This window comes from Anomaloglossus baeobatrachus, chromosome 2 (genome assembly GCF_048569485.1).
Source record: "Anomaloglossus baeobatrachus isolate aAnoBae1 chromosome 2, aAnoBae1.hap1, whole genome shotgun sequence".
In the NCBI taxonomy this organism is placed as follows: domain Eukaryota; kingdom Metazoa; phylum Chordata; class Amphibia; order Anura; family Aromobatidae; genus Anomaloglossus; species Anomaloglossus baeobatrachus.
In genome coordinates, this window is record NC_134354.1 from 434658289 (window position 1) to 434678336 (window position 20048).

At 46.3% G+C, this 20048-nt stretch overlaps 1 protein-coding gene across 2 annotated transcripts in view; it reads left to right on the forward strand.

Moving 5' to 3' along the window:
- USP32 (ubiquitin specific peptidase 32) overlaps nt 1–20048 on the forward strand; it is a 391424-nt gene that overhangs the window by 366518 nt on the left and 4858 nt on the right. For both annotated transcript variants that reach the window (XM_075336246.1, XM_075336247.1), the window contains exon 33: nt 7015–7107. In XM_075336246.1, coding sequence (XP_075192361.1) covers nt 7015–7107 — 93 coding nt within the window. The remainder of the gene's footprint in view (nt 1–7014; nt 7108–20048) is intronic.

Here is a 20048-nt window from a genome sequence, read left to right on the forward strand (position 1 = left end):
GGCATGGAGTTTCATACTCTCTCAGCGATAGTGAAGCTTCCGCTGGACAAGCAGCGGTCACTACAGACAGGGGTGCAGGCTCTCCTTCAAAGTCAGTCGCACTCCTTTAGACGCCTCATGCACTTCCTCGGGAAGATGGTGGCGGCAATAGAGGCGGTTCCGTTTGCGCAGTTTCATCTGCGTCCACTTCAATGGGACATTCTCCGCCAATGGGACGGGAAGTCAACATCCCTAGACAGGAAAGTCTCCCTTTCCCAGACGACCAAGGACTCTCTGCAGTGGTGGCTTCTTCCCACCTCATTATCACAGGGAAGATCCTTCCTACCACCGTCTTGGGCGGTGGTCACGACAGACGCGAGTCTGTCAGGGTGGGGAGCAGTTTTTCTCCACCACAGGGCTCAGGGTACGTGGACTCGGCAGGAGTCCACCCTTCAGATCAATGTTCTGGAAATCAGAGCAGTGTATCTTGCCCTACTAGCCTTCCAGCAGTGGCTGGAGGGAAAGCAGATCCGAATTCAGTCGGACAACTCCACAGCGGTGGCATACATCAACCACCAAGGGGGGACACGCAGTCGGCAAGCCTTCCAGGAAGTCCGGCGGATTCTGATGTGGGTGGAAGCCACAGCCTCCACCATATCCGCAGTACACATCCCCGGCGTAGAAAACTGGGAAGCAGACTTCCTCAGTCGCCAGGGCATGGACGCAGGGGAATGGTCCCTTCACCCAGACGTGTTTCAGGAAATCTGTCGCCGCTGGGGGGTGCCGGATGTCGACCTAATGGCGTCACGGCACAACAACAAGGTCCCAACCTTCATGGCACGGTCTCGCGATCAAAGAGCGCTGGCGGCAGACGCCCTAGTGCAAGATTGGTCGCAGTTCCGGCTCCCTTATGTGTTTCCACCTCTGGCACTCTTGCCCAGAGGGCTACGCAAGATCAGATCCGATTGCAGCCGCGCCATACTTGTCGCCCCAGACTGGCCGAGGAGGGCGTGGTATCCGGATCTGTGGCAGCTCACGGTCGGCCAACCGTGGGCACTTCCAGACCGACCAGACTTACTGTCCCAAGGGCCGTTTTTCCATCGGAATTCTGCGGCCCTGAACCTGACTGTGTGGCCATTGAGTCCTGGATCCTAGCGTCTTCAGGATTGTCCCAAGGGGTCGTGGCCACCATGAGACAGGCTAGGAAGCCCACGTCCGCTAAGATCTACCACAGAACGTGGAGGATATTCTTATCCTGGTCCTCTGCTCAGGGAGTGTCTCCCTGGCCATTTGCATTGCCTACCTTTCTTTCTTTCCTGCAATCTGGGTTGGAAAAAGGTTTGTCGCTCAGCTCCCTTAAAGGTCAGGTCTCGGCGCTATCCGTCTTTTTTCAGAGGCGTTTGGCACGCCTGCCTAAGGTGCGCACGTTCCTGCAGGGGGTTTGTCATATTGTACCCCCGTACAAGCGGCCGTTAGATCCATGGGATCTGAACAGGGTACTAGTTGCCCTCCAGAAGCCGCCCTTCGAGCCTCTGAGGGAGGTTTCACTTTCTAGACTATCACAGAAAGTGGCTTTTCTGGTAGCGATCACATCTCTTCGGAGAGTGTCTGAGCTGGCAGCACTATCATCCAAGGCTCCCTTCCTGGTCTTCCACCAGGACAAGGTTGTGCTGCGCCCCATTCAGGAGTTTCTCCCGAAGGTGGTATCCTCTTTTCATCTTAATCAGGATATCTCTTTGCCTTCGTTTTGTCCTCATGCAGTTCATCGGTATGAGAAGGACTTACATTTGTTAGATCTGGTGAGAGCACTCAGAATCTACATTTCCCGCACGGCGCCCTTGCGCCGTTCGGATGCACTCTTTGTCCTTGTCGCTGGTCAGCGCAAAGGGTCGCAGGCTTCTAAGGCCACCCTGGCTCGATGGATCAAAGAACCAATTCTTGAAGCCTACCGTTCTGCTGGGCTTCCGGTTCCATCAGGGCTGAAGGCCCATTCTACCAGAGCCGTGGGTGCATCCTGGGCATTACGACACCAGGCTACGGCTCAACAGGTGTGCCAGGCAGCTACCTGGTCGAGTCTGCACACTTTCACCAAACATTATCAGGTGCATACCTATGCTTCGGCGGACGCCAGCCTAGGTAGAAGAGTCCTGCAGGCGGCAGTTGCCTCCCCGTAGGGGAGGGCTGTCTTGCAGCTCTAACATGAGGTATTTCTTTACCCACCCAGGGACAGCTTTTGGACGTCCCAATCGTCTGGGTCTCCCAATAGAGCGCTGAAGAAGAAGGGAATTTTGTTACTTACCGTAAATTCCTTTTCTTCTAGCTCTTATTGGGAGACCCAGCACCCGCCCTGTTGTCCTTCGGGATTTTTGGTTTGTTTGCGGGTACACATGTTGTTCATGTTGAACGGTTTTCAGTTCTCCGTTGTTACTCGGAGAGAATTTGTTTAAACCAGTTATTGGCTTTCCTCCTTCTTGCTTTTGCACTAAAACTGGTGAGCCAGTGATCCCACTGGGGGTGTATAGCCAGAAGGGGAGGGGCCTTACACTTTTTAGTGTAATTGCTTTGTGTGGCCTCCGGAGGCAGTGCTATACACCCAATCGTCTGGGTCTCCCAATAAGAGCTAGAAGAAAAGGAATTTACGGTAAGTAACAAAATTCCCTTCTTGCACTGTTGCACTTTATTAGTCATTGATTGCTGGATTTCTTGATATTTATTATCTTGTGGATTAGATTCTCTCTTGTCATTACTTGCTATTATTTGAATAGTGTTATATTGATTATTATTTTTGTGCGTCTTTGTCCATTTAATTATTATGAATTTTGTGCTAGTGCAAGCATTGTAACCCCCTTTTTGCACTATATCTTATGCAGCTATTATGTTATATCAACATGGTTTGCTTGTTAAAATGTTATGTTAGGCGTTAATTGTTCTTTTCATAAGCATTGCCATAAAATTATATCCTCTGCTTAGCTACAGTATTTCACAAAAGAGAGTACACCACTCACATTTTTGTAAATATTTTATATCTTTTCATGGGACAACACTGAAGCTATGACACTTTGATACAATGTAGTCAGTGTAGAACTTGTATAAATGTAAATTTGGTGTGCCCTCTAAATAACTCAACACACAGTGATTAATGTCCAAACCGCTGGCAGCAAAAGTGAGTACCCCCGAAGAGAAAATGGCCAAATTGTGCCCAAATAGTCATTTTTTTTTTTCTTCCTGGTGTCAAGACTCGTATGTATTACAAGTTATCAGGTATGGATGGGGAGCAGGTGTGTCTCACACTCTTTGATACTGGTCACTGAAAGTTCAACATGGCACCTCATGGCAAAGAATTGTCTGAGGATCTGAAAAAAATAATTGTTGTCTACATAAAGATGGCCAAGACAATAAGAACATTGCCAATGCGCTGAAACTGAGCTGCAGCATAGTGGCCAAGACCATACAGGGGTTTAACAAGACAGGCTCCACTTAATACAGGCCTCACCGTGGTCGACTAAAGAAGTTGAGTGCATGTGCTCAATGTCATATCCAGAGGTAGTCTTTTCAAAATAGACGTTTGAGTGCTGCCGGCATTGCTACAGAGGTTACAGGGGTGGGGATTAGCCTGCCAGTGCTCAGACCATACACCGCACACTGCATCAAATTAGTGTGCATGGCTGTTGTATCACAAGGAAGCCTCTTCTAAAGATGATGCACAAGAAAGCCTGAAAGCAGTTTACTGAAGACAAGTAGACTTAGGACAAAGATTACTGGCACTATGTCCTGTGGTCTGATGAGACCAAGATAAACTTATTTGGTTCAGATAATGCCAAGCATGTGTGGCAGCAACCAGGTGAGGAGTACAAAGACAAGTGTGTCTTGCCTACAGTCAAGCATAGTATTAGGAGTGTCATGGTTTGGTGCTGCATGAGTGATGCTGAGTGTGGGAAGCTTCAGTTCATTGATGGAACCATGAATGCCAACATGTACTGTGACATATAGAAGTAAAGCATGATCTGTTTCCTTGGGAAGCTGGGTAACAGGGCAGTATTCGAACAAAACGACCCCAAATATACCTCCAAGATGACCACTGCCTTGCTAAAGAAACTGAGGGGAAAGGTGCTGGACTGGCCAAGCATGTCTCCAGACCTAAACTCTATGGAGCATCTGTGGGGCCTCCTCGAATGAAATGAGGAGGAGCACAAGGTCTGTAACATCCACCAGCCCCGTGATGTCATGCAGGTTGGAAAAGGATCCATTGGCTCCTGTGGAGCTCTAGTGAATTCCATGCCCAAGATAGTTAATACAGTGCTTGAAAATAATGGTGACCACACAAAATATTGACACTTTAGGCACAATTTGGTCAATTTCACTTGGAATGTACTCACTTTTGTTGCCAGCTGTTTAGACTAATGTTAGACCCAGTTTCTATAGAGTCTTTAAATATAAGGAATAGAGGCCTGTCTATCACATTACTTAACTCCCTTAATACCCGAGGGTGAATGCCATCAGGGCCTGGTGATTTGTCAATTTTAATGTTACTAAGTCGGTTCTGCACTTCTTCCTGGGTTAGGCAGGTCATACTTAATGAAGCGTTTACATTATCACTCTGCATTGCCACGGGAAATGCAGAGTGATAATGTAAACGCTTCATTAAGTATGACCTGCCTAACCCTGGAAGAAGTGCAGAACCGACTTAGTAACATTAAAATTGACAAATCACCAGGCCCTGATGGCATTCACCCTCGGGTATTAAGGGAGTTAAGTAATGTGATAGACAGGCGTCTATTCCTTATATTTAAAGACTCTATAGAAACTGGGTCTGTTCCACTGGATTGGTGGCTAGCAAATGTGGTACCAATATTCAAAAAAGGGTGTAAAAGGGAACCTGGAAACTATAGGCCGGTAAGCTTAACATCTGTTGTGGGTAAAATGTTTGAAGGGTTTTTAAGGGATACTATTATGGAATGTCTCAATGTTAATAATTGTTTAACTCCATATCAACATGGATTTATGAAGGATCGCTCCTGTCAAACTAACCTGATCAGCTTCTATGAGGATGTAAGCTCTCACATGGACTGAGGAGAATCATTGGATGTCATTTATCTCGACTTCGCTAAAGCATTTGACACTGTCCCACATAAAAGACTGCTAAGTAAAATGAGAAAGCTTGGGCTCGGGGAAAATGTGTGTAGATGGGTAGGTAGCTGGCTTAGTGGTAGAAAACAAAGAGTGGTTATTAATGGTGCATACTCAGATTGGGCCAGGGTTACTAGTGGGGTGCCACAGGGGTCTGTATTGGGCCCCCTACTATTTAATATATTTATTAATGATCTGGTGGATGGTTTACAGAGTAAAATATCAGTATTTGCAGATGATACAAAACTATGTAAGGTAGTAAACACAAAGGAGGACAGTTTGCAACTACAGATGGATTTGAGTAAATTGGAGAATTGGGCTGAAAAATGGCAAATGAGGTTTAACACAGATAAGTGTAAGGTTATGCATATGGGAAGGAGAAACGGATGCTACGATTACTTACTAAGTGGGAAACTGCTGGGGAAATCAGACATGGAAAAAGACTTAGGCATCTTAGTCAATAAGAATCTAAATTGGAGTGCCCAGTGTCAGGCAGCAGCCACCAAAGCAAATAGGGTGATGGGATGCATTAGAAGAGGTCTGGGGGCACGAGATGAAAACATCATTCTCCCTCTGTACAAATCACTCGTCAGACCACACTTGGAGTATTGTGTGCAATTTTGGGCGCCGGTGCTCAAGAAAGACATTACTGAACTTGAAAGGGTTCAGAGGCGGGCTACTAAAATAATAAATGGAGTGGGTGCATTACAATACACGGAAAGGTTATCAAAATTAGGTCTATTTACTCTAGAAAAGAGAAGACTTAGGGGAGACCTAGTAAATATGTACAAATATATCAGAGGGCCATATAGAGATCTCTCCCATGATCTGTTTGTACCAAGGACTATGACAAGAACAAGGGGGCATTCTCTTCGATTGGAGGAAAGAAAATTCCTACATCAGCATAGAAGAGGGTTCTTCACGGTAAGAGCAGTGAGGATCTGGAACTCTCTTCCTGAGGAAGTGGTGATGGCCAACTCTCACTGAATGAATTTAAGAGAGGAATGGATGCTTTTCTTGATAGCAAAAGTATAGAAGGTTATAAATAGCATAATCTTACAGGTAGATAGAAGAGCGACCAAGATTATTAGAGGAATGGGGGAAGCTGCAATACCAAGACAGGTTATTAAACTTGGAGGTTATTTAGTTTGGAAAAACAAAGGCTTAGGGGGGATCTAATCACAATGTATAAACATATGAGGGGACAGTAGAGACCTTTCCAAAGATCTCTTTACACCTAGGCCTGCGACTGGAACACGGGGGCATCCGCTACGTCTCGAGGAAAGAAGGTTTAATCATAATCACAGACGAGGATTCTTTACTGTACGAGCAGTGAGACTATGGAACTCTCTGCTGCATGATGTTGTAATGAGTGATTCACTACTAACATTTAAGCAGAGCCTGGATGCCTTTCTTGAAAAATGTAATATTACCAGTTATGTATATTAGATTTTATGACAGGGTGTTGATCCAGGGAACTAGTCTGATTGCCGTATGTGGAGTCAGGAAGGAATTTTTTATCCCATTGGAGCTTATTTGACACATTGGGTTTTTTTTTGCCTTCCTCTGGATCAACATGTTAGGCTACAGGTTGAATTAGATGGACTTAGAGTCTCCCTTCAACCTTAAAGACTATGACTGATGGCTGTGTGCTCAGTCATTTAGAGGGCACACCAAATTTACACTGTTATACAAGCTGTACACTGACTACTTTACATTGTATCAAAGTGTCATATCTTCAGTGTTGTCCCATGAAAAGATATAATAAAATATTTACAAAAATGTGATGAGTATACTCACTTTTGTGATATACTGTGTATGGCAGATTCAGACAAAAAATATTGGATTTACAGGATATGAAAAAAGGATTTGAGTATTGAATATTCATCATCATTTTTTTCTCTTTAGTGCCATTCAGGAATAATGGGTGGAGGTCATTACGTTACTTATGCCAAAAATCCTAATGATAAATGGTACTGCTACAATGACAGCAGTTGTAAGGTAAGTTTAAGTCTTTCTTTTAATCACCATACTTAGGTAAATGTAAGTGATATCTGTTGGGCTGTTGAAAAGATTTGGCTGTAAAAGGTAAAACAAGCAGGTGGGAAGGTACATTGTCGTATTGCATTGGGCGCCAGTGCTTGGTTTGAACCGTCATTTTGCACTGACAATCTTTGACACTGTCACCACAGTCGTACCACAGATACTAATAGCACTTGATCCAAAGAAAAAGGAACCGAACAAAAGGTCAATAATTAATGTAAACGTTAATAGTATAAAAAAAATATGATTTTAATAAGAAACACCAACCAATTAGCTGGAATAAAAATGGTGTCACAAAAAATAGAGAAGAGACCTGCGTGTGCACAAAATAATTTGCATAGATTGGATATAATAAATAGTTGCCAAGTGCAGAATTAAATAAATATGCAAAAATTTAATAGACATAAATAATGTAAAAAGCGCAATAAACTACTTAATGTGTCTTGTGCCAAACAATAGTGTGTAATCACTCGTAGTCAGATTACGTACAAAATAAATTTGCCCCCATAATATGTTACAATGCTGAAGACCATGGAAACATAAGGTGGCTTTACACACTGCAACATCGCAAATGACATCGCTGTAACGTCATTGGTTTTGTGACGTTACAGCGACCTCCCCAGCGACATTGCAGTGTGTGAAACACATCAGTGACCTGGCCCCTGCTGTGAAGTTGTGATCGCTACAAATCGTTCAGGACCATTCTTTGGTCCTTTGTTTCCCGCTGTGCAGCAAAGTCTCAGTGTGTAAAGGGGACTTTACAGCGACTCCGCGGCTCTGTCTGTGTAGCGTCCTGATTAGCGGTCACCTGTGAAGGATTCACCGGTGACCGCTAATCCCCGAGTGACTGAAGTGTCCCCCCCTCTCTCATACTCACCGATCCCTGATCACCAGCGCTGCACGGCGTTCACACTGCTCCAGCGGCTTTTCCTTTTTTGAAAAAGCCGGCCGCTCATTAAACAAGCTCGTATTCCCTGCTTTTCCCCGCCCACCGGCAAATATGATTGGTTGCAGTGAGACACGCCCACACGCTGAGTGACAGCTGTGTCACTGCACCCAATCACAGCAGCCGGTGGGCGTGTCTATACTGTGCAGTAAAATAAATAAATAATTTAAACAATCCGGCGTGCGGTCCCCACCTATTTTAATTCCAGCCAGATAAAGCCATACGGCTGCAGGCTGGTATTCTCAGGATGGGGAGCTCCACGTTATGGGGAGCCCCCCAGCCTAACAATATCAGTCAGCAGCCGCCCAGAATTGCCGCATACATTAGATGCGACAGTTCTGGGACAGTACCCGGCTCTTCCCGATTTGCCCTGGTGCGTTGGCAAATCAGGGTAATAAGGAGTTATTGGCAGCCCATAGCTGCCAATAAGTCCTAGATTAATCATCTCAGGCGTCTCCCCGAGATTCCTTCCATGATTAATCTGTAAGTGACCAGTAAATAAACACAGACACACGAAAAAATCCTTTATTAGAAATTAAAAACACAAACACATTCCCTCATTACCAATTTATTACCCACAACAAAGCCCTCCATGTCCGGCGTAATCCACGGTCCTCCAGTGTCGCGTCCAGCTCTGCTGCATGCAGGTGACAGGAGCAGCAGAAGACACAGCCACTCCTGTCACCTCCACGCAGCTAATGAAGAGAGCCTTGTGATCGGCTGAGCTGTCACTGAGGTTACCTTGATCCAGCGGTGGATCCAGCGGTGGCCGCGATTAACCTCAGTGACAGCTCAGCTGATCGCGCTACTCACCTCCGGTCAGCTCCACGCAGCAAATGAGGTGAATATCGCGATCAGCTGAGCTGTCACTGAGGTTAATCGCGGCCACCGCTGGATCCAGGTAACCTCAGTGACAGCTCAGCCGATCACACGGCTCTCTTCATTAGCTGCGTGAAGGTGACAGGAGCGGCTGTGTCTTCTGCTGCTCCTGTCACCTGCATGCAGCAGAGCTGGATGCGACGCTGGAGGACCGTGGATTAAGCCGGACATGGAGGGCTTTGTTGTGGGTAATAAATTGGTAATGAGGGAATGTGTTTGTGTTTTTAATTTCTAATAAAGGATTTTTCGGGTGTGTGTGTTTATTTACTGTAATTTACAGATTAATCATGGAAGGAATCTCGGGAAGACGCTTGACATGATTAATCTAGGACTTATTGGCAGCTATGGGCTGCCAATAACTCCTTATTACCCCGATTTGCCAACGCACCAGGGCAAATCGGGAAGAGCCGGGTACAGTCCCAGAACTGTCGCATCTAATGTATGCGGCAATTCTGGGCGTCTGCTGGCTGATATTGTTAGGCTGGGGGTCTCCCCATAACGTGGGGCTCCCCATCCTGAGAATACCAGCCTGCAGCCGTATGGCTTTATCTGGCTGGTATTAAAATAGGGGGGACCGCACGCCGGATTTTTTAATTTATTTATTTATTTTACTGCACAGTATAGACACGCCCACCGCCTGCTGTGATTGAGTTCAGTGACACAGCTGTCACTCAGCGTGTGGGCGTGTCTCACTGCAACCAATCACATTTGCCGGTGGGCGGGGAAAGCAGGGAATACGAGATTGTTTAATGAGCGGCCGGCTTTTTCAAAAAAGGAAAAGCCGCCAGAGCAGTATGAATGCCGTGCAGCGCCGGGGATCGGTGAGTATGAGAGAGGGGGGGAAATCACCAGCACATGAGGTGAGTAACGCGATCAGCTGAGCTGTCACTAAGGTTACCCGGTGTCCGCCACTGGATCCAGCGGTGGCCGCGATTAACCTCAGTGACAGCTCAGCTGATCGCGCTACTCACCTCATGTTGGAGCTGACAGGAGCGGCGGTGAGTAGCGCGATCAGCTGAACTGTCACTGAGGTTACCCACGGCCACCGCTGCATCCACCGCTGGATCCAGGTAACCTCAGTGACAGCTCAGCCGATCACAAGGCTCTCTTCATTAGCTGCGTGGAGGTGACGGGAGCGGCTGTGTCTTCTGCTGCTCCTGTCACCTGCATGCAGCAGAGCTGGAAGCGACGCTGGAGGACCGTGGATTACGCCGGACATGGAGGGCTTTGTTGTGGGTAATAAATTGGTAATGAGGGAATTTGTTAGTGTTTTTTATTTCTAATAAAGGATTTTTCGGGTGTGTGTTTTTTAACTGTAATTTACAGATTAATCATGGAAGGAATCTCGGGGTGACGCCTGACATGATTAATCTAGGACTTATTGGCAGCTATGGGCTGTCAATAACTCCTTATTACCCCGATTTGCCAACGCACCAGGGCAAATCGGGAAGAGCCGGGTACAGTCCCAGAACTGTCGCATCTAATGAATGTGGCAATTCTGGGCATCTGCTGGCTGATATTGTTAGGCTGGGGGGCTCCCCATAACGTGGGGCTCCCCATCCTGAGAATACCAGCCTGCAGCCGTATGGCTTTATCTGGCTGGTATTAAAATAGGGGGGGACCGCACGCCGGATTTTTTAATTATTTATTTATTTACACGGCACACAGAGCCACGCGGCATTAAATGAAGTCGGGTGAAGTTCACCTGCTTTTTTGACACGTCCCCAACGACCAGCTAGTCGCTCTGCAGGTCCGGATCGCTGTTAGGTCGTTAGCCAGGTCTGCCTGTTTGACAGCTCACCAGAGACTTTGTAGCGATCCCGGCTAGGTTGAGATCGCAGGTTGGATTGCTAGAAAGTCTCAGTGTGTAAACCCAGCTTTAGAGTATAAGGTGCACTGTGCACAAAGGAAACCAATCTACATATAGTTATCAGTAAATGACCACATGGGGGCACACACCTAATGCTGGGTTTACACACTGAGACTTTCTAGCGATCCAACCTGCGATCTCAACCTAGCCGGGATCGCTACAAAGTCTCTGGTGAGCTGTCAAACAGGCAGACCTCGCCAACGACCTAACAGCGATCCGGACCTGCAGAGCGACTAGCTGGTCGTTGGGGACAGCAGGTGAACTTCACCCGACTTCATTTAATGCCGCGCGGCTCTGTGTGCCGTGTAAATAAATAAATAATTAAAAAATCCGGCGTGCGGTCCCCCCCTATTTTAATACCAGCCAGATAAAGCCATACGGCTGCAGGCTGGTATTCTCAGGATGGGGAGCCCCACGTTATGGGGAGCCCCCCAGCCTAACAATATCAGCCAGCAGACGCCCAGAATTGCCGCATTCATTAGATGCGACAGATCTGGGACTGTACCCGGCTCTTCCCGATTTGCCCTGGTGCGTTGGCAAATCGGGGTAATAAGGAGTTATTGGCAGCCCATAGCTGCCAATAAGTCCTAGATTAATCATGTCAGGCGTCACCCCGAGATACCTTCCATGATTAATCTGTAAATTACAGTTAAAAAACACACACCCGAAAAATCCTTTATTAGAAATAAAAAACACAAACACATTCCCTCATTACCAATTTATTACCCACAACAAAGCCCTCCTTGTCCGGCGTAATCCACGGTCCTCCAACGTCGCATCCAGCTCTGCTGCATGCAGGTGACAGGAGCAGCAGAAGACACAGCCGCTCCTGTCACCTGCACGCAGCTAAAAAAGAGAGTGTGATCGGCTGAGCTGTCACTGAGGTTACCTGGATCCAGCGGTGGATGCAGCGGTGGCCGCGGGTAACCTCAGTGACAGCTCAGCTGATCGCGCTACTCACCTCATTTGCTGCGTGGAGCTGACCGGAGCGGCGGTGAGTAGCGCGATCAGCTGAGCTGTCACTGAGGTTACCCCGCGGCCACCGCTGGATCCAGGTAACCTCAGTGACGGCTCAGCCGATCACACGGCTCTCTTCATTAGCTGCGTGCAGGTGACCGGAGCGGCTGTGTCTTCTGCTGCTCCTGTCACCTGCATGCAGCAGAGCTGGACGCGACGCTGGAGGACCGTGGATTACGCCGGACATGGAGGGCTTTGTTGTGGGTAATAAATTGGTAATGAGGGAATGTGTTTGTGTTTTTAATTTCTAATAAAGGATTTTTTCGTGTGTGTGTATTTATTTACTGGTATCTCGGGGTGACGCCTGACATGATTAATCTAGGACTTATTGGCAGCTATGGGCTGCCAATAACTCCTTATTACCCCGATTTGCCAACGCACCAGGGCAAATCGGGAAGAGCCGGGTACAGTCCCAGAACTGTCGCATCTAATGTATGCGGCAATTCTGGGCGGCTGCTGGCTGATATTGTTAGGCTGGGGGGCTCCCCATAACGTGGAGCTCCCCATCCTGAGAATACCAGCCTTTAGCCGTATGGCTTTATCTGGCTGGTATTAAAATTAGGGGGGACCTCACGCCGGATTTTTTAATTATTTATTTATTTTACTGCACAGTATAGACACGCCCACCGGCTGCTGTGATTGGGTGCAGTGACACAGCTGTCACTCAGCGTGTGGGCGTGTCTCACTGCAACCAATCATATTTGCCGGTGGGTGGGGAAAACCAGGGAATACGAGATTGTTTAATGAGCGGCCGGCTTTTTCAAAAAAGGAAAAGCCGCTGGAGCAGAGTGAACGCCGTGCAGCGCCGGTGATCGGGGATCGGTGAGTATGAGAGAGGGGGGGACACTTCAGTCACTCGGGGGATTAGCGGTCACCGGTGAATCCTTCACCGGTGACCGCTAATCAGGGCGCTACACAGACAGAGCCGCGGAGTCGCTGCAAAGTCTTTCACACACTGAAACTTGCTAGCGATGCAAGCTGCACAGCGGGAAACAAAGGACCTAGGAATGGTCCTGAACGATTTGTAGTGATCACAACTTCACAGCAGGGGCCAGGTCGCTGATAGGTTTCACACACTGCAATGTCGCTGGGGAAGTCGCTGTAACGTCACAAAACCGGTGACGTTACAGCGATGTCGTTTGCGATGTTGCAGTGTGTAAACCCAGCTTAACATGATAGAGGACTGCTACAGAGATCATAGTAAATAGGTAATGGGATAAGTAGCAATATACAATAAGAAGATCCACAGTAATAATAAACAAATTAGCTGGACCAATCACTGAGCTAGGAATAAATGATAAAACATAAAACGTAGCTTTTACTTCATAGACATATAAAATATGAACAGTGGTTCATAAGTGAGTTAAAACCAAGGTAACAGTAGTCCAATTATGTGGACAACAGATGGGCCTATATGTGAGGAGTATAGAGACCCAAACAATACGGACTGCCTCAGCTGGCTTGAAATCAAATGGACGATCGTGCCATCATAAGTACTACATCCAACTGGAAAAGAATAATCATATACACACAATACAGTTTATCACATTAAGAACCCCAGTCATGGGAAAATATTCCTGTGTGTATTATAGGCAAATACTCAGATACTGAGGAATTGTAGATAGAAAATGTTCCTCTCTGATAGGGAATGGTCTTACCACATCCCGAAGTCATAGGCGGGCATTATGCAGGTTACCGGCTCAATAAGGGGGGCTGTCACTCAGCACATCAGATCCCATACGGCCAAATAACCTATATCAGGCAAAATCAAAGGTTCCCACTCCCAACGTTTCAAACTGGATCATCAGGGGAGTCCAAGTGGGATATCAGCAGTGGACGTCACTAGGCATCGCTTTCACATGACCCTCCACAGGTGCCCGAATCACTACAATATCAATAAGCAAATATCAGTAAAAAGCCCAGGGAACTGCCAATCAGGCCGCATTTATCGTGCCCCATGGTTATATTAACTCACCGCATCCAGGCGTGTATCAAACCTAATTCAAGCTTGCCGCGCTTGGCATCTGGAGTGACGCTCCAAATATAGCACGGCGCATGCGCGGATTGGTTGAATTATCGTGATGCGCGCTCCCAGAGTGCATCCGGGCCGGAAGTTGCGCGTCATCTAAGGCAGCGTCGCTTGGAAGACGTAACCGTCCTCACCCAATGTCATCACATCCGGGTGAGTGGAACGCAAACAGCTCCGTTACATGGAGACACACATTAACGCTGCCATAGCAACCTCAGTTCCAAATACAGTGGCCGCGATTATAGTTGTCTGTCATAAGGTACAAGTCCAAAAAGAAATGCCGGTATATAAGCAATATCACAGGTCAGGTTTGTAATGTACTAAGAGAGCACTAGGCTAGTGCAGCCACAGAGATGTGGAAAACAGAGACAGTAATGAAATAGGAGATAGGGATTAAAACAGAGAGCTTATTTAAAAATATTGAGCCTATTTAAAAAAAAAACCCATAGAAACACAGGATCAATAAAGGGTCAGTGTTCCGATGGGACCCGAGGAGAGAGGGCCAATCCACAGAAGGCGACCATCAGGGCAGGAGGCACTCTGGGAGCGCGCGTCACGATAATTCAACCAATCCGCGCATGCGCCGTGCTATATTTGGAGCGTCACTCCAGATGCAAAGCGCGGCAAGCTTGAATTAGGTTTGATACACGCCTGGATGCGGTGAGTTAATATAACCATGGGGCACGATAAATGCGGCCTGATTGGCAGTTCCCTGGGCTTTTTACTGATATTTGCTTATTGATATTGTAGTGATTCGGGCACCTGTGGAGGGTCATGTGAAAGCGATGCCTAGTGACGTCCACTGCTGATATCCCACTTGGACTCCCCTGATGATCCAGTTTGAAACGTTGGGAGTGGGAACCTTTGATTGTGCCTGATATAGGTTATTTGGCCGTTTGGGATCTGATGTGCTGAGTGACAGCCCCCTTATTGAGCCGGTAACCTGCATAATGCCCGCCTATGACTTCGGGATATGGTAAGACCATTCCCTATCAGAGAGGAATATTTTCTATCTACAATTCCTCAGTATCTGAGTATTTGCCTATAATACACACAGGAATATTTTCCCATGACTGGGGTTCTTAATGTGATAAACTGTATTGTGTGTATATGATTATTCTTTTCCAGTTGGATATAGTACTTATGATGGCACGATCGTCCATTTGATTTCAAGCCAGCTGAGGCAGTCCGTATTGTTTGGGTCTCTATACGCCTCACATATAGGCCCATCTGTTGTCCACATAATTGGACTACTGTTACCTTGGTTTTAACTCACTTATGAACCACTGTTCATATTTTATATGTCTATGAAGTAAAAGCTACGTTTTATGTTTTATCATTTATTCCTAGCTCAGTGATTGGTCCAGCTAATTTGTTTGTTATTACTGTGGATCTTCTTATTGTATATTGCTACTTATCCTGAATCATAGCTGTCTATGGCAGGTTTTCTATCGTCAGATATTGACACTAGGCAATGGGCCTCTGAGGCCAAGGATGTCTTCTCAGAAAAAAATCTTGTATTGAAGAGGTACACTCCAACCTTGAGTGGTGCTTTCAAGGACCTCACCAGGGTATATAAGGAGCGGATAGTATCCTGGTGGGAAGTCCAATCATTAGAAAGACAAAATCGTTCCTAGACACCTAAGGATAACACTCCAGCCGGGTTACCGTCTAAAAAATCCTGATTTCATAAGCAGATGGGAGAAGGAGGCCACCGAAAGCTCCCTTAGGCTTATGAAGCTTTTGCTAGACGAAGAGAGGAAGAATCTGTCCATTCTAGAAGATTCCCTGAAGGAACATATTGATGTAACACGCAAATTTTCCAGCGAGGGTGAGTTTGCAGATAAAGAACTTGTACTGCAAGGTGTTATTGAGAAATTCCAATATAAATTAAAAGAAAGAAAACATAAATTTTATATTAGGGATCTTCAAGATTTTAAAGACAATAGGGTTTACATTCCATCTAGTAACCGAACTGCCAGACAGAGTGAGACAGATTTTTCCTCCACAGACGCGGAACTTTCCGATATGGATACTAGGATCAATCCCTTCAAACCTCAACAACAATACAAGAAACAGAGGGGGGGAGGGAGAGGAAACTACAGGGGAGCTAATTATAATCAGGGCTGGGGGGGGTTTTTTAGACAATCGGTATCACCTGAGGAGCAAAGGTCAACCAAATGCCATGTAATGGGTGGAGCTCCTCAGGTGATAAACTTGTCTTCCAGACCCCTCAATGATACTGAGCTACTTGTTTTGAACAAAGGCTTGTCCTTTGTCCCCACTACTGACTTTAACGAGTTCACAGCAATTAAGGATCTTAACTTATTCGCCAGACGTCTTAAATGGAAAAAGTTTTTTGGCAGACAAAATGAGAAAACATCAGCTGAATTAGGGATCCCAGAAGATCTTTTACAGGACGTTAGATTACTCTTCCATCTGAGTGACACTAATCCTAACGATCTTGGTGAAGGGCCATTTACGGATCTCAAACATAGAAGCATGAAAACGCCTCCTACATTTGCGGAGACCGATGCTATAGATGTTTTCGTCAATTTGGTGACTGAGGACATAAAAAATAGTACAGGAACACGTAGGGGTCAGTATAACCTGTCAAAGATTGAAATGCTCAGTCTACAAGGTTTGGAAAAGGACTCCAGTATCACAATTAAGCCCTCTGATAAGGGGGGCAACGTGGTGATACTGGACTCTAAGGATTATAAAAGCATTTGTCTAGGTATCCTCAATGATGAGGCATGTTATGCCAGACTTGATTCAAGTCCAATCTTGAGATTTAAAAACGAATTAAGGAACATGCTGGATGAAGCTCTTGATTTGAATATCATAAACAAAAACGAGTTTGATTACCTATTACCTGCCTTTCCTGTAATGGCAACGTTCTATATTTTGCCAAAAATACACAAGGGGTGTAACCCCTTGAGAGGTTGCCCTATTGTGTCAGGTATTGGTAGTATAACAGAGAAACTGAGCGTTTATGTAGACAGGATTTTAAGACCCTTCGTGCTCTCCCTCAATTCATATCTGAGGGACACCACTGACTTCCTACGTAGAAATGACATCTTTCTCGAGGAAGGCATGCTACTGTGTAGTATTGACGTGGAGGCACTGTACTCGTCCATCCCCCATGAGGCTGGGGTGAAGGCAGTGAGGTATTTCCTCAGTACTAGAGGGAACCAATATATGCATGCAGCATAATAACTTTGTCATCAAGGCCCTCATTTTTTGTCTAACCAGGAACGTTTTCACCTTTGATGGGAGGTTCTTCCATCAGCTCAGGGGGACTGCGATGGGGACGTGCTGTGCCCCATCGTATGCTAACCTCCTCCTGGGCTGGTGGGAGGAGAAGGTGGTCTTTGGTGGCCTGATGGATACCGAGGACGTCGTCTTATGGACTAGATACATAGACGACGTCTTCGTTATCTGGAAGGGCTCGGAGGTGGATTTCCACGCGTTTATGACTAAATTGAACAATAACAACATAGGCCTACGCTTCACTAGTGAAGTAGGTGGAGATAAGTTGGCGTTCCTCGACGTTTTGGTCGAAAAAGGACCAGAGGGCCATCTAAGAACAACAACGTATAGAAAGGCCACCTCATCCAACTCCCTGTTAAAATGGGAGAGTGCCCATCCTGGCTCCCTGAAAAGGGGGATCCCCAAGGGACAATTTACAAGGATGCGGAGAAATTGTTCAGATGATGCCACCTTTGAAACACAGTCAGTTGACCAGATGGGACGCCTGAGAGAGAGGGGCTATCCGGAGCGGGTCATCATGAAGGCGTATAAATCCACATGCAGTTTGGATTGCAGTGGCCTACTAAATTCTAACTGCCAAAATGTCACCACCCCGGACACCTTGAGGTTTATCACAACATTTAATAATGGTGCAGTGGACCTAAGGAGAATACTGTCTAAATACTGGCCCATACTACATATGGACCCTACAATTGACAAACATCTTTCGGGTCACCTATCTGTCACCTTTAGAAAGGCGAGATCTTTGAGTGACAGATTGGTCCATAGTCACTTTCAAGACAATAAATCAGTCATGAAAAAGAGTGATGTTAAAGGCTGTTTTAAGTGCTATGACTGTATCAATTGCAAGTATGTGGAGGAAGGAAAAGAATTTAAAAACTCAAAAGGCAGTAAAGTGTACTCTTTGAGGTCATTTATAACATGCAAATCAAAGGGGGTGGTGTACAAGGTAGGCTGTGGTTGCGGTAAGCTTTATGTGGGCAAGACCATCAGTGAGCTGAGGCGCAGAGTAGGGGAGCATAAGAATGATATCATCAACAAAAACGATACACCAGTGGCAAGACACTTTAACGCCTCCCATAATGGTGATCTGGGAAGCTTTAGGGTAATGGGTATTGATTTGATCCACCCTCCCCCGCGTGGTGGAAACTGGGACAAGATCATCCTCCAAAAGGAATGCTTCTGGATCTACACCCTGGATACTATGGTGCCGATGGGATTAAATGAATCCCTTTCATTTACCTCTTTCCTAGGAGCACCTTAGGATTAGGGTCCCACTAGGAGGGAAAGTCGACGCCCGAGTGGGGGCACCATGGGCGTATGGACTGGTAGGGTGCCGACCCCCACATGTTAGGTAGGGTGTAACCATCTTCGTAGGGTCAGTGGCTAGTATGCACCTTAGTTTTCTGTTCCATCGGCCCTGCCTTTCTTTGGGAACCTTATTTTGATGATCTTGTCCTGTTCCCCCCTTCCCCCCTTTCACCCCCTTCCTCCCTCCCCCCCCCCCTTGGTGGTTTACCCTGGGTCTTTACCCCTCCTGCCCTGATGGTCGCCTTCTGTGGATTGGCCCTCTCTCCTCGGGTCCCATCGGAACACTGACGCTTTATTGATCCTGTGTTTCTATGTTTGTTTTTTTTAAATAGGCTCACTATTTTTAAATAAGCTCTCTGTTTTAATCCCTATCTCCTTTTTCATTACTGTCTCTGTTTTCCACATCTCTGTGGCTGCACTAGCCTAGTGCTCTCTTAGTACATTACAAACCTGACCTGTGATATTGCTTATATACCGGCATTTCTTTTTGGACTTGTACCTTATGCCAGACAACTATAATCGCGGCCACTGTATTTGGAACCGAGGTTGCTATGGCAGCGTTAATGTGTGTCTCCATGTAACGGAGCTGTTTGCGTTCCACTCACCCAGATGTGATGACATTGGGTGAGGACGGTTACGTCTTCCAAGCGACGCTGCCTTAGATGACGCGCAACTTCCGGCCTGGAGGCTCTCTGGGAGCGCGCGTCACGATAATTCAACCAATCCGCGCATGCGCCGTGCTATATTTGGAGCGTCACTCCAGATGCCAAGCGCGGCAAGCTTGAATTAGGTTTGATACACGCCTGGATGCGGTGAGTTAATATAACCATGGGGCAAGATAAATGCGGCCTGATTGGCAGTTCCCTGGGCTTTTTACTGATATTTGCTTATTGATATTGTAGTGATTCGGGCACCTGTGGAGGGTCATGTGAAAGCGATGCCTAGTGACGTCCACTGCTGATATCCCACTTGGACTCCCCTGATGATCCAGTTTGAAACGTTGGGAGTGGGAACCTTTGATTTTGCCTGATATAGGTTATTTGGCCATTTGGGATCTGATGTGCTGAGTGACAGCCCCCCTTATTGAGCCGGTAACCTGCATAATGCCCGCCTATGACTTCGGGATGTGGTAAGACCATTCCCTATCAGAGAGGAATATTTTCTATCTACAATTCCTCAGTATCTGAGTATTTGCCTATAATACACACAGGAATATTTTCACATGACTGGGGTTCTTAATGTGATAAACTGTATTGTGTGTATATGATTATTCTTTTCCAGTTGGATGTAGTACTTATGATGGCACGATCGTTCATTTGATTTCAAGCCAGCTGAGGCAGTCCGTATTGTTTGGGTCTCTATACTCCTCACATATAGGCCCATCTGTTGTCCACATAATTGGACTACTGTTACCTTGGTTTTAACTCACTTATGAACCACTGTTCATATTTTATATGTCTATGAAGTAAAAGCTACGTTTTATGTTTTATCATTTATTCCTAGCTCAGTGATTGGTCCAGCTAATTTGTTTGTTAAATAGGTAATGGCTAAAATCATGCCAAATGGCGCGCACG